Source organism: Taudactylus pleione, unplaced genomic scaffold, assembly GCF_031769625.1.
Source record: "Taudactylus pleione unplaced genomic scaffold, aTauple2 ptg000397bl, whole genome shotgun sequence".
Taxonomy (NCBI): domain Eukaryota; kingdom Metazoa; phylum Chordata; class Amphibia; order Anura; family Myobatrachidae; genus Taudactylus; species Taudactylus pleione.
In genome coordinates this window covers 8,806,378-8,821,669 of record NW_028284799.1, presented here as the reverse complement: position 1 = coordinate 8,821,669, position 15,292 = coordinate 8,806,378, and the positions used below count along the sequence as shown (strand labels likewise).

The window sequence follows — 15,292 nt, the reverse complement described above, 5'->3', positions numbered from 1 at the left end:
CCTTGCCTTCTTCAATCTGGGAGCGCAGCTTCGCGGGAAGCCCCCATATACATCACTCTGGGGGCCTGCCAAGCATTCCTGAAGATACTGGGCTGCCCCTGGAGACTGTGTCTGCACCGCTGGCTCCTCCCGAGTGACAAAAGCTGAATGCTGCATGATTTCACACTGCAGGGTCTGGCTCCGTGTCACTGCAGAGGAGCCGTCATTTTGGTAACCACCCCTTTGGGTAACACCCGGTTGCGGTCCGCATCCCCCGCACCTCCCTTGTGACACCTCTGTCCTACATACAGGTTTAAATTGACCACTCCTTATGTTATAATACTGGATACTGTGCAGCCAACACATCATCATTCTAGCAGCAATCCAAAAATTTATGTTTTTACGAGATTGATGCATTCAGTAAAGTTGTGAGAATACCCATGAACCAATTTTTATGTATTTGTATGTGATTTTATAGAGTAAATTATACAAAATGAAATGCACTGGTTTTAAACATCCCTTTGACGTAACATCAGCGTGCCTTTTTTTTCTATGCTTTTGTAAAGTTAGCAAACACCTCTTTTTAGCTGCTGCAGACTTATACCTTTATATCCAAGTGTCACAGTCGAAGGGGGTTGAGGCTGTGTTCCCGGGCTGGATCCTGGATCAGTTTGGTTAGATACAGGTGCTCTCAGAAGAAGGCTGGGTCTGATGAAGTTACTGCGCATGAAGGAACAAATAGTCAAGAGAATCCTACAAGAGGAACTTAGATTGACAATAGGTACGCCGGCTACGACCGGTGGGTACTGGTCTCTGGGTATAATGGAGGACAGCGGTAGCACAGAGCTACTTGGTGTGGCTGGGGAGCCGAAGGTGATGGTGGTAGCACGGAAGCTACTTGGAGTGGCTAGGGAGCCGTTACGTGATGGTGGTAGCACGGAAGCTACTTGGAGCGGTTTGGGAGCCGTTAGGTGATGGTGGTAGCACGGAAGCTATTTGGAGCGGCTAAGAAATAGAAAAGCTCTGGGGAGCGCAGTGAGGAGGCTCACTCAGACTAGCTGAAGAAACTAGTTGCACTGTCAACTAACTGCTACAGCAGTAATCCTGTTATCCAGGCTGCTGAAGGCTGATTGGTGGAGGTGGAGTCACATGGGGTTCCAACATGGCCACGCCCATGGACCGGAGCACTGCTGTCTATTCCCTCAGATGCCAGAGCCGGAGCAGACCGCGGGTGCCGGAGAGGAGGCCCGGACAGAGCAAGGTGATGAGGAAGGAGCCGCTGCCGCCACATGTGAGCGCCGAGGACACTGCGGGTGAGCACCCGGAAAGGTAAGTAACGGGGTCTGATTCTGGGGTCTCCGTGGGGATTTGTGACAGTACCCCCTTTTCCACGAGTGGCCTCAGGACACTTCTTTGGTTTGTGAGTAAATTTCATATGAAATGCCTTGATTAAACAAGGTGCATGAACGTCAGAAGCATTTATCCAGATTCTTTCCTCAGGACCATACTCTTCCCAGTCAATGAGGTTTGGAGATGGTTGTAACGAAGACGGGAGTCTAGAATCTCTTTGGCTTCAAATTCTTCTCCTCATTGAGTTTGAACACTTGAGGCTTTGGGAAGAGCCTTCTGGAATCTGTTTAGGACTAGTGACTTCAGGAGAGAGATATGAAAGGAATTGGGTATATGAAGAAAAGGTGGTAGTTTTAATTTGTAGGCAACGGGGTTAAGCACTCTGGTTATTGGAAAGGGTCCGATGAAGTGTAGAGCCAACTTCATGGAATGAACTCGAAGTCTGAGATTACGAGTGGAAAGCGAGACCATATCTCCAGTTTGAAGATTCGGACCAACTCGATCTGCAAATGTTTTGTATCGAGCCGAGGCTTGGGTCACAGCGGAGTAGACTTTCTTCCAGATGTCAGAGAATTTCTGAAGAGATACCTTGGCCACCAGTACATCCAAAACTGGGAGCAGAGTGAATTCTGGAACTCGCGGATGATGACCAAAGACCATGAGGAAAGGAGTTGACTTAGTGGTAGTATAGTAGTGAATTTTGTGCGCAAACTCAGCCCAAGGAAGAAGTTCAATCCAGTCATCTTGAGAGGAGGAGATGAAGGTGCGAAGGAATTGCTCTAGATCTTGGTTGACCCTCTCGGTTTGCCCGTTGGTTTGAGGATGGTATGCAGTGGAAAACTTCAGCTCCACCCGTAGGGCCGAACAAAGTGTCAAAACCGGATAATTGGCGAAGACAGAATCTGTTTGCAATCAGACGCACAATGCAATTCAGTGCTGTTTTCTCCGCATACATACATTTAAAAGCAATGGTCCCGTAACGCAAAAAGGATAATTTAAACGCAATGTCAGTATATAAATAAATGTTTTCTGTAACTATGGCTTAGTAAATGACAATTGAACTGTGTGTGGAACCGTACTGATCGACTCTGTTTCCACAGCATACCGGTGACATCAATATGAAGATCAGAACATGCGGCTATGAAATATGAATGTTAGAGAGAATATCTATTTGAAATGTTGTTTTCCATAGCAGCTTAGATTTGCAGGTGGGGGATACAAAAGGAGGTTGGAGACCTTTTGTATCCATTTGGAATTGTCCAATAAATGCCCTGTAACAGATTTCTCCAAAGGACTGGTTATTCCAGTCTAATCAATAGAGCTAGCTAGCTGCGAGTAGAATCTAATTAACAGTAGTCTCAGGTATCCAAAAGGATACTCCCTTTCTGATGACCTCACAGGTGAAAGGGGGTGGGAACCATAGCATGCACACACTTGGAGAAACAGACTGGAACACACTTGCAGATTTTAGAAGGAAGAGAGAGGTACACTCCCTGACCAGACAATGGAAGAATGGGTCTCAGTTCCTCTGGGTTATAGCTGAGTATAAAATGTGCAATATTTAGCCTATTTGGGTGTCTGTAGCTATGTTTGGTGTTAATCTGTTATTAGCTTAGCATGGTGTGTAGTTTGTAGTTTTCTAAGGATAATCATGGGTCTGTGTTGGCATGTAGTGGATGATGTGTTGTCTGGTCTGTGCTTTTCATCTGCACTGTAGGGTACAGTGGTCTTTTGTCAGCATGCAGGAAAGGGATTGATTGTGGAGTTGTCGTGATATTTGTGGATGATTGATGCTGGTTGATTGAGACCCTCTGGTGTGTTCTGTGTTGGGGCCTTGCCATGTGTTCTGTGTTGGGGCCTTGCCATGTGTTCTGTGTTGGGGCCTTGCCATGTGTTCTGTGTTGGGGCCTTGCCATGTGCTTGAACGGTATCTCTGCTTGGGAGAGATGGGCTTTGTGTGTGCTGTATACTCATGAATGTGATCATAGGGTGGTGTCAGTGTTGTATCGTGGAGGTTGAATTGATGGCAGCTTTGAATGGTCGTGGGTGGTTGCCGTGTGGTGTTGTGTGAGTCAGATGGGTATGTTGTCTGCGGTTTGTTGGAGATGGCTTGCCTCCATGTGGGGTGAACAAGGGAAATTGTGATTCTGCCCAGTTGTGGTGTTGTGTGGGTCAGATAGGTATATTGTCTTTGTTGTGGTTGTGGTCATTGATGGATGATTTGCGGAGTTGCAGCTTGGTGCAGGATGGAGTTTGCCTAGGGATCATGAGGCTTGCAAACAAAGGAAAAACATGTGCTTCGGCCCTTCCCCCTCCCCACGGTCTAATGACTACTGGATGAGGTCTGTGGTAGGATGGTATTGTTGTATATTGGAATCAGCTTGTGTTGTATATGTTTGAATATTAAATGGTGCAGTGTTTGCCCGATGTGTTGGCATATGATATCCAGTGTGCATATTTAATTAACTATGGCATTATGGGAGATTTCAATGAGGTAGCTTCATAATGGAGTTTGTTTGTATACCATGCGGTTTGAACAATAGGGCAGGAAGCATTCCCAACCCCCCCTCACACACAAACAAACACACACACTCCATCACCAGCCATCTTGAACATGTGCTCTCAGCAGACATTGATATATCTCTCATTGTATTTTAATGTGTCTCTCTTTCTTTCTCTCTCTCTCTCTCTCTGTCTCATATTGCTCATTGTATTTTGATCTTTAAAAAACGTTTCATGTATTTTAACTGTACCTTATGACCTAATGTTTGTACAATTTATTTGCGCTCATTATTAGATCATAGCGTTGTAACATCTGTACTTTTACCTGAATAATAATCTTTAGCGCTTCGGACCGCTATTCAACTGTCTTGGTATTTCATTAATGGTATAATCAAAATAGCGACATCTTGTGGTTTTAGAAGGTACAGGCAGGTTTTGTCTTAGAGGTTCTAGGCAGGTGAATCTTAGAAGGTACAGGCAGGTTTTGTCTTAGAGGTTCTAGGCAGGTGAATCTTAGAGGTTTATAGGCAGGAATGTATTAAAAGGTATTTACAAATTTAACAAAAGTGACCTCCAGAACTTCGCCACAAACTGCACCCCTCTGTCAGAAATGATTTTTTGGGGTAGGCCATGTAATTTGAAGATCTCCTTAATGAAAGTTTGAGCGAGTAACGGTGCAGATGGTAATCCGGTTAGGGGCATGAAGTGGGCCATTTTGGAAAATCTTTCCACAACAACCCAAATGGTATTATGACCTCGAGATGGAGGGAGATCAGAGATAAAGTCCATTGACAAGTGGATCCATGGTGTTAACGGAATAGCTAGTGGTTGGAGCTATCCGAGTGGGGCCTGCCGGGGCGCTTTGTATTGGGCACACTTGACACATGAAGAAATATAGGAGACAATGTCCGCTTTCATGGAAGGCCACCAATAAGATCGCCAGATGAATTCCAAAGTTTTATCAATACCAAAGTGACCGGAGAAATGAGACGCATGTGCCCACTGTAACAACTTTTTGCGAAGATGAGGAGCAACAAAAGTTTTCCCAACAGGAGGAGTTGTGGAGACGTTGATAACAGCAAAAGAAGTTGGATCTAGGATTGGATGAGACTGTTCAGGGGGTTGTTCAGGACCACTCTCCATGGAACGAGAGAGAGCATCGACTTTGCAATTTTGTGATCCAGGACGATAGGAAAGCTTAAAATTGAACCTAGAGAAGAACATCGCCCATCTGGCTTGCCGTGGATTTAAACAATTAGCAGATTTTAGATACAGTAAATTCTTGTGGTCTGTGTAAATGGTGATGGGATACTGAGCCCCTTCTAAAAGATATCGCCACTCCTCAAAAGCCAATTTTATGGCGAGTAATTCCTGGTTACCAATGGAATAGTTCCTCTCTGCTGGCAAAAATTTTCGGGAATAGAACCCACAGGGATGAAGTTTCTCATCTTCAAAACATTGAGAGACAACTGCTCCAATTCCCTCGGAAGACGCATCAACTTCTAGAATGAAGGGTCATGTTAAATCCGGCTGTTTCAAGATGGGAGCAGAGATAAATGCCTGTTTGAGAAGTTGAAAGGCAGAGGTGGCTTCTACGGACCATTTAGTTGGATCTGCTCCTTTACAAGTGAGGGCTGTGATAGGTGCCACCAGGGTGGAAAATCCCTTAACAAACTTGCGGTAATAATTGGCAAAACCTAAGAACCGCTGTATAGATTTCATGATGAAGGAGGAGACCAGTCAAGAATGGCTCGTAATTTAGAGGGATCCATCTGAAGACCTGTACCTGAGATTATGTACCCTAGGAAGGGTACCGTAGTAACTTCAAAAAGACACTTCTCCAGTTTACAAAAGAGGTGATTGGAACGCAGCCTCAGAAGTACCTCTTTTACTTGACCACGATGACTTTCCAGATCATGGGAAAAGATCAAAATGCCATCCAAGTAGACCAACACGCATTTATACAGAAGATCTCTGAAAATTTAGTTCACAAAGAATTGGAACACGGCTGGGGCATTGCAAGGACCGAAAGGCATGACAAGGTATACGTAGTGGCCATCCCTGGTGTTGAAAGCCGTTTTCCACTCGTGTCCGGCCCATATACGAATCAGGTTATAGGCTCCCCTTAAGTCAAGTTTGGTGAAAAGGATGGCTCCTTTGACTCTGTCAAACAGTTCAGTTATGAGGGGAAGTGGATAACGATTTTTGATAGCTATGTCGTTAAGACCTCTATAATTGATACATGGGCGTAAACCACCATCTTTGTTTTTCACAAAAAAGAATCCAGCTCCAGCTTGAGATGTGGAAGATTGGATAAACCCTTTATCCAGGTTCTCCTTCATGTACTCTGACATGGCTTGTGTCTCAGGTAAGGATAATGGGTATGTTTGTCCCTTAGGAGGCGTTTTCCCCAGAATCAGGTCAACGGGACAGGCCCAATCTCGATGGGCATTTTGTTTATTAAAGACATCTTGAAAATCCAAACAGGCCTTGGGTAAGCTTAGAGGTATCTGCAAAACAGAAGAAGAACGAACAGGTACTACCCGATGAAGGCAGTTTTTAAAGCAATCAGAGCTCCAGGAATTTATCTGCTTAGTTGTCCAATCGATTTGCGGAGAATGTTTCTGTAGCCAGGGTAGGCCGAGAACTGAAGGATGAGAGGCTTTGGGAATCACTAGGAAAGACAATTCCTCAGAATGAAGTACTCCAATGGTAAGTTTAAGTGGCATGGTACGATGAGTAATGGTTCCACTTATAATGCGACTACCATTGATGGCAGTTAGAGTGATGACTCATGGAAAAGCTTCCATGAGAATTTGATGTTTATGGACAAAGTCACAAAGTTTGCTGCAGCTCCAGAATCTAAAAGAGCTAGTACAGGTTTAGGACCTTGAGGAAGCTTCAACTGAACCTGGATGGTGGAATTTGACTTCCTATGTGAGTCAATGGCAACTCCTAACTTAACCTCTCTGTCATAAGTTAGGTGGAGGCGTTTCCCGGAAGGATGGGACAGGATTTAACTAAATGTTGTGGGGATCCGCAATACATAGAGATTCTGTCTCTGCCTTTCTTGCCGTTCCTCAGCCGACAAGTGGGAGCGGTTGACCTGCATGGGTTCTTCGCCCACGGGAGGAGAAGGTAGTCGAGAAGCTGGACGTGGCCTTCCACGGTCTCTACCCCTCTCCAAGAAACGCTCTCTGTGTCGTAGGTCCACCTTATTGCAGAGGGAGATTAAATCATCCAGTCTGGCTGGAAGGTCAGGGGAAGCCAGATCGTCTTTGAGTCTTTCTGAAAGACCACTCCAGAAGGCAGCAATGAGAGCATCCTCATTCCACTTGAGCTCCGAAGCCAGGGTTCGGAATTGGATGACATATTGGCCGACAGTCCTGCTGCCCTGACAGAGGCGTAGAATATCAGCTGATGCGGAAGTGGTTCTTCCAGGCTCATCAAAAATTCTGCGAAATGTGGCAACAAATTCAGGATAGTTAGAGAGCAAAGAATCCGATTTCTCCCAGAGGGGCAAGGCCCAATCGAGTGGTTGACCTGAGAGCAGAGAGATAATGAAGGCCACTTGGGTTCTGGCTGTCGGAAAGTTGGCAGGTTGAAGCTCGAAATGAATTTCGCATTGGTTCAGGAAACCTCTGCATAACTTGGGGTTGCCATCGAACTTGCTCGGAGGTGAGAGCTGAAGACGAGCAGAAGGTGGTACCGGAAGAGCAGGTGACACAGCAGGAGAAGAGGCGACTTGAGCGCCAACTGAAGCAGGGTGTGCTAGGAAGGCTTGAATGCTGTCCAGATGTGACGACATATCCTGGATGAATTGAATCAACTGTACCTGAGAGGTCTCTTGTCTTTCCAGACGAGATAGCATATCTTGAGAGGAATCTACCCCTGACCTTGCTGCTGGAATTTGGTCCTCCCTAAATAACATAAAAGCTGGGCAACAGGACAAATCATGTTGAATCCAAAATGGATTCAAGCTCATTACCTACTCTTGAGGATCTTCAGGAGGAGGTTATGTTAGTTTCCTGTTGGTTTTCTTTTCTTTTTTGTCACTACAAGTATTGTCCATAGTTTGAAGATATAATGGCCTCTTTCTGGGATTATGTTGCCCAACTCTTGAGATTTAATTTGCTTATGTTACCTTTTTACTGGCATATTTAGATGAAATTTACCTGATGCTATGTTCACAAGCAGGGCCGTAGTTAGGGTAGTGCGGCTGGTGCCATGGCACAGGGCACCACAGGTCAGGGGGCGCCGTTTGGGCCTGTCAAATTTCTGTTTATTATCATTCTCAATTGTAGCTTCCTCTTATTTCATCACCAGAATCTCCTGGCCTCTCCTATCTCTTCCCTGGCCCTTCCCCATGAGGCCATTCCCCCTTTTTGGGTGCATTATGTCCCTTTGAAATATGAGGGGGGTGCCAATGCTCTTTCTGGCACAGGGCACCAAAAAGTCTAGTTACAGCTCTGTTCACAAGTATTTACTGTATTAACACCATAACTGTAGCTACTACATTTGTACATGTGGGATTGGATAGCTTGATTTCAAGTCATTTTACATACCTAAAGCCGTGTACACACTTAACGATGTGCTCCAAGTGTTTCCCTGCACTGCCGAACTCAATGTCGTTAACGACATTGTGCGGGCGATGAAAGACATTGTTAAAGGTCCACTGGAGAGCGCATCATTAACGATGTCTTGTATACACACTGGACGAAATTGAAGGCGATGAACAATAACGATATCATTATAGTTCATATCGTCCAACTTATCGTCTAATCTCTAGTGTGTATGCGACATTAGGCACATACCTGCACTCTTTTAGTCACATTTCATCCCTTGACAAAACATTCTATTTCCTCTTGAGAAATATTTCTGTTTTCTCTCCTTTTTCCTCTTCTTCTCCTGGTTCTAGCTGTTCCTCCCCTTACTGCAGATATTCATTTCATATTTTACTATGCAGTACACTTATTTTCCTTTAATGCTCCAGGCATAGGTAATTTGGGCTATTCAGATAACTCTTATATGTTAATCAAGAAGAATTTTCCATTGACCAATGTGTTTCTCTGTCTTATACTGTTCCTATAAAATTAGAGATATACAATATAAATATAAAACCAACATAAAATGAATGAAATAACATAGAATATCCACATGTACTTATAAATGTTCCTAATGACTATTACTCTCAGCTGAGATCCTTTATATTTTGTATTCTTAAACATCAGATTTTTCTATGATTATATTAAATGTACACAATATTATTCTATATACCAGCATCAATTAGTGTTTAATTTAATATACACACAAGGCTTATAGCTCCCTATTTCCATGTTGCTATGTTTAGAGATTAGATATTTTTTTTTATGCTTCAATTTTTATTATACATTGTGTGGTATATTTACTAAAGTGCGAGTTTTTAGAAGTGAAGATGTTGCCCATAGCAACCAATCAGATTCTACTTAACATTTATCTAACACCTTCTAGAAGAAAATAGCTAGCATCTGATTGGTTGCTATGGGCAACATCTCCATTTCTAAAAACCTGCACTTTAGTAAATATACCCCTGTAAGTGCATTTGTGCGTCTATAATCATTATTAAAAGTTTCTGGACGCACTGCACTGTTGTTTTTCTGTTTTTCCATTTACATACCATTGTGAAAACAGATAAAGGGAATACAGTATATTGTACCTGGTATATTCTACAATAGGCGTCCTATAGACCCTATATCCAGCAAGGGAACATCTATGGTGGAAGGGGTTTCAAGTCCCCTCTTCATTCACTTTTAACAGTAACTGGGATCTAAAGCACCAATGGGTCTAATTACTAAGTCTTACATGGAGATAAAGTGAATTGAGACAAGGTCCAGCCAATCAGATCCTAACTGCCATGTCACAGACTGTGTTTGAAAAATGTCAGTTAAGAGCTGCTTGGCTGGTACTTTATCTCCGTCCACGTTATCTGCCTCCAAGGCTTAGTAAATAGGCCCGTAATTCCTTTTTTTTTTTTTTTTAAACAAAGGGTTCCCTTTAACAATTATACACAAATGTTACATTTTTACTCATCACAGGGATGGGGTCCTACCAGACCCCCTATCCCTGGATGTGTTTTTTCATTCATACTAGCATTATACAATATCTTATTACGACGACAATAAGAAATTATAATTATCGGGTCTAAAATTCCAAAAATTAATAAACAGTCCCCTAAGTCCTTTGGTAATTTTGACAATATTATGCAGAATCATTGGTTCTACTCTTAACATGACTCTGGAACAAGCTCCCACCAGATTTCCTAGGGTATAACAAATATGCGACAGGCACTGGAATAATCCTCAGCCAGTGGCGGACTGGAGCATTGAGGACCCACAAGGGGAATGCAATAATAGTGGCCCACAAAGGAGTGTGGCGGGGGTGTGGCCAACTATAATGGGAAAAAGTAATGGTATGATTTATGAGCCTTTTATATACTAAAATAGAATACTATAAAACTCTCTCTTTATTAGTTGGATAGGTCAGTGGCCTACTCCTGTGCATGGCAGTCAGTTACAGTATGTTGGCAAGGGAGGTTGTGGTGGGCATGGAAGGGTCATGGAAGAAGTACAGAGAGATAGTGTTTGGCAAGGGGGGATCGGGGGGAGGGGTGGTAGTGCAGTGTTTTGTATGGAGAAGCCAGAGGCATAGTACAAACAGCAGAGAGGTAGTGTTTGGTATGGAAGGATAAAGGAAATAGTGCAGAGTGGTAGTGGGACAGGGAGGTAGTGCGATAGTGTTTGGTAAGGAGGGGTCAGGGGGGTAGTGCAGATAGGTAGTGGATCTACATTATACCACACTGTAGTAGCCACACATTATGCCACACTATAGTGCTCCACACATTATTCCTCACTGTAGGGCCCACACTTTACATCACACTGTAGTGCACCCCACATCATGCCACACTGTAGTGCCCACTCATTACACCAAACAGCAGTGCCCAAACATGCCACTGTAGTGCCCAAACATTATGCCAAACTGTAGTACCACTGACATTGCGCCACACTGTAATGCCCACACATTATGCCACACTGTAGTGCCCCCACATTACGCCACACTGTAGTTCCCCAACACATTACGCCACACTGTAGTTCCCCAACACATTACGCCACACTGTAGTGCCCCCACATTATACCACACTGGAGTGCCCATACATTATGCGACACTGTAGTGCCCACACATTATGCCTCACTGTAGTGCCCCCTATGCCACACTGTAGTGCCCACACAATATACTCACCAGAAGCCACAGCAGCCTCAGGCAGCCAAAAGAGCAGCATTTACAGCCTCACAATGAGTCACTCTCATGAGGCTGAGCTGCTGCTGATCTCTATCGGTCAGAGGAGCATGTATTGGTCTCATCCAATCAAAGCTCAGCACATGCTCAGAGCTCTGACCCCTCTGCAGAGACTACTGGGATTTATTACCCAGTAGTGCAGTGCTGAGTCTAAGTGCAGTGTGCCCTGGGCCTACAGTATGCGTGTAGCTGCTGGCCGGGTCATTTACAGCCTTGATGACTGCCCGGCAAGCTGTTGCACTGCAGCCTGCTCTAGTGGACGGAGCCGTAGGCCATGCCCTCCCGAGATAGAGTGCATGGCTACAAATCAATGGGGCCCACCGGGGATTTAACTGACTCCCAGGTGGCCCAGTCTGTCCTCAAACCCCTATCTAATCTAAAATTGTAGCTGAAATACAACACAACTTAAAAATGTAATGCTACCTTTTCCCTAATGTTTTGCTACTTCTATTGCTAATATTATGCTGCTTTTACGCAAATATTTGTATGAATTTTGCACAATTGAAAGTGCTATATTCTTATATATTTCATATAGACAAACAGGCATGTTTTGAGACAACTGCCACATTACGAACAGCCTATAACCACTGTATCCAAAACTGTGGAGCGAGATAGAGGACCCCTTTTGCTCCGAAAGGAGCAGTGAAAAGTTCCATGGAGGCAGCTGATTTTCGGAGGCCTAAATGATAAGTGCATATAAATATATGCAAACTGCACCTTTTCAAGCTGACTAGAACATTCTGTCCTGCAAAATTAAATCTTATTTCAGCATTGTAATGCAAAGCCAAGTGCTAGATAACTAGCATTTCCACGCATGTCCATCCAGGTCAGCCCATCATGTAATCTCTGATTTTTAGCATTTCTCAGTGTGTAATCATGGAATAATCTATATAGTAATTGTGCAAGGTCTGTCACGAGCCAGACATGTGCAGTGGCTACTGAAGTGAGCGCTAGAGAGGCGCAACACCTTTCCTCCCAGCCAACATCTGGGAGATAGGGATCTGCCAAAAGTTGTTGCAGCCTGGGTAAATGTAGGGGGGTTGGTGGGGAAGAGGAAAGCAGAGAACCCACCACCCAGCCATGTCCAATAGTGCATAATCTCAAACAGCAGACTCATGGTGTCTTTGCAGCATACATGCCTACTTCCCTGGGAATTGCAGGAGGCTCCCGATTTTTCGGGTAACCCCCCGCACCCCCGGAAGAGTAGGCATATCTCTCGCATCCCGCCCACTTCCTAGTGAAATGGGCAGGATGGGGAGATTTTACCTGAAATTTCGAGTCTGTAGGGAAGGGGTGGGGCTAAATGGAGAAAATTGCGTCATGTTGGTGGGTTTAATGCCGTCTATCGTCTGGCCCCGCCCCCTGAAGAGGAGAGCAGCAGGTCCCCTCCTGCTGCTCCCGGAAAGCTGCCCAGGAATGTCGGCAAGTATGCTTTGCAGATAAACTTTTTACTGCCTAAAAAAAGATTGCTATTTTAATGCAGCTGTAAGATGGCAAGAAACCATTTATTTTAGCTCAAGATGGAAACATAGGACTTATTTCAGAAGAATAAAGCCATTATGGAATCTAAACATAATCATATACTGTAATAACATCTATGAGTGCATGACCTAAATGCAACAAAAGTGCTAAAATCTGTATAGACAGATACACAAAAATTTACTAGGAAATGTTCAAATTCAATTATATTGAATTCTGCATTGAATACAGTGTGGTTATCATAATATTTTTAATACCACATCTTTCATCTTTTCAAAAAATGACATTAACCTAACTGTAGATTTGTCATTCAGCATAAAACTGGAGTTTGACTACATAACACATACATACCTCCCAATTGTTACAATTTACGTGGGGCAGTCCCAATTGGGCGACAAGGTTGGGAACATGTCCCGCTTACTGACCCAGGGTATTCAAAGGTTCCATTTAGGGAAAAGGACAAAGGGTGGACAAGCACCAGGATGCTGACCATGCACCCCTTTCTCATGCGCACTCGCTGCAACACAAGTCTTCAGACCCATTAAATTAATTATTATGTCATCTTACTAGGAAATGGAGTTGTGTATAGTGCAATATTCTTAGGGAAAATAAAAAAGTATATATTATGGGAAAGGATCAAATAGATGTCACAGAAGATGGTCCATTTTGTATGTCAGAATAACCGGCATAAGATATTTTTTAAAGCTTTTTGGAATAATAAATGGAAAGAATGAAGTTAAAAAAGGAAATGTAAACAAATATATAATTCAATTGTACACCACTAGATGTTTGGGAACTGTAATTAAACCAGATGTATTTTCATTTTTTTATATTTTATTTATTTTATTAATGTGTTAATTTTATATTGAAATCCATTTCACTCACCAGAAAACAAAAGCACAATCAAATACTCAATAACAATAATTGATCAAATAATGTATTTGATCAATAAACTGATGTTAAAGATGGTCAAGCCAATTTACTTACTTTATTTTTTACAACTGAAAATTATATAAATATTACAAGGGATTGGGAAATGCTGTAGAAAATGTATCTGTGTATGACTTATAGCAAATACATATCAAATGTACATTTACAGCAACTAATGTATGTACAAAGTACAGTATGGCAAAATGGATGAACCTACCTTAAAAGAAATACAGGTAGAATATGGCATAACTTAGGCAATTATGGTGTATTGACTGCACAACCAATGATTTTAAATGTGTATTTTGAAAATGTAATCACCAAAATCTTAAATATATATAAAAAATAACCAATAGCTGGTAGTTCTGTCTTAGCATGATATGGCCATCCTTACCTCTTTATGTCTTTAGATTTATCTTTTCTTTTGTTCTTGAGGCTTCTAGATCTATGGAATATTGATAGATACAAAATAATATCTTACTTTTTTTATAAGTCAGGTTAATATATATATATATATATATAATTATATATATATATAAAAATGCACTTATCAGGTATGAAACAGAGGTGAAACTGTTGTCTGATATATTGCAGTTGAGACACAAGACACATAATGATCAATAAGTAAATAAAATCATAAAATCAAATTTTACAATAAAACATTTGTCCAGAAACACTTGTATGTGAATTAAAACATTTATTTGAATTAAACATGTGTACATTTGTCCATATGAGATGTTTTAGATTTGTCATACTGTATGTATCTAGTAAGCAACAAATTATATGTATTACCACCATACATACAATAAGTACAAGTCTGTATTACCCAGTCATTCAGTGGAAATGGAGTAGCAATTGAAAGAGTGATAAATCCAGGGGCACAGCTAAAACTTTGTGGGCCCCATAGCAACGATTTGAAGGGACCCCTTGCAACAGTGTTTTATGCCCCATAGTAGTGCCCTAGTTCATTATGTGCTTCATTGTAGTTCCATAGAACATTATACCACACAGTGGCCCCAGTTAATTTTATGCCACATTTTAGTACATCCAGTTCACATTGCAGTGCTGCCAGTAGAGATTATGCCACACAGAGCCCCTTATGCACATGATGCCACACAGTGTATATTATGCCACATTGTAGTGCCCTCAGTTCTTATGCCACATTGAAGTGCTCTCAGTTCATATTATGCCACATTACTGTGCCCCAAATTCAAATGCCACTTTATAGTGCCTCCTTACATTAGAAATTCCACTAGGTGCACCCTGCTTAACATTATAACATCAACTACACACACACCACTCACTGCAAATGGAATGTCACTAGATAATGTCTTATCTAGAGCTCCATCTCTATTGGCAGCTTTCGAATCTTACATGGCAGCGCTGCATTTGCAGGGCCTCCACAGCTAATAACATTTCAGTTTACAGTGAGTGTAAAAAAGGGAGGAAGGGTGGGGCCCAACCAGCTCCTATCTGAGGGGGATACTTCCTAATGAAGGAAATTCCACTTTGAACTGAGATCTTCTTAATTTCTGTACACTGCCCCTTTCTGGTACAGTCCTTATCTTGGAGATCAACCCCCTGTCCCCCAAATCACATCACAAAGGCTGTATTCAAGGAGAAAACCACACTCCAACAGTGCTGGGCTCACTCATTAACTCAGCTGTACCTAGGGCGAAATGGGAGTGATAGAGATGGATCATATCAGTGTAGAGCTTTACTG

At 42.7% G+C, this 15,292-nt stretch overlaps 1 protein-coding gene across 3 annotated transcripts in view; it reads right to left on the bottom strand.

The window, feature by feature from the left end:
• Window positions 1–15,292, bottom strand: part of SRRM3 (serine/arginine repetitive matrix 3) — a 454,137-nt gene that overhangs the window by 39,975 nt on the left and 398,870 nt on the right. For all 3 annotated transcript variants that reach the window (XM_088446398.1, XM_088446399.1, XM_088446400.1), the window contains exon 9: window positions 13,964–14,014. In XM_088446398.1, the coding sequence (XP_088302524.1) occupies window positions 13,964–14,014 (51 nt within the window). The remainder of the gene's footprint in view (window positions 1–13,963; window positions 14,015–15,292) is intronic.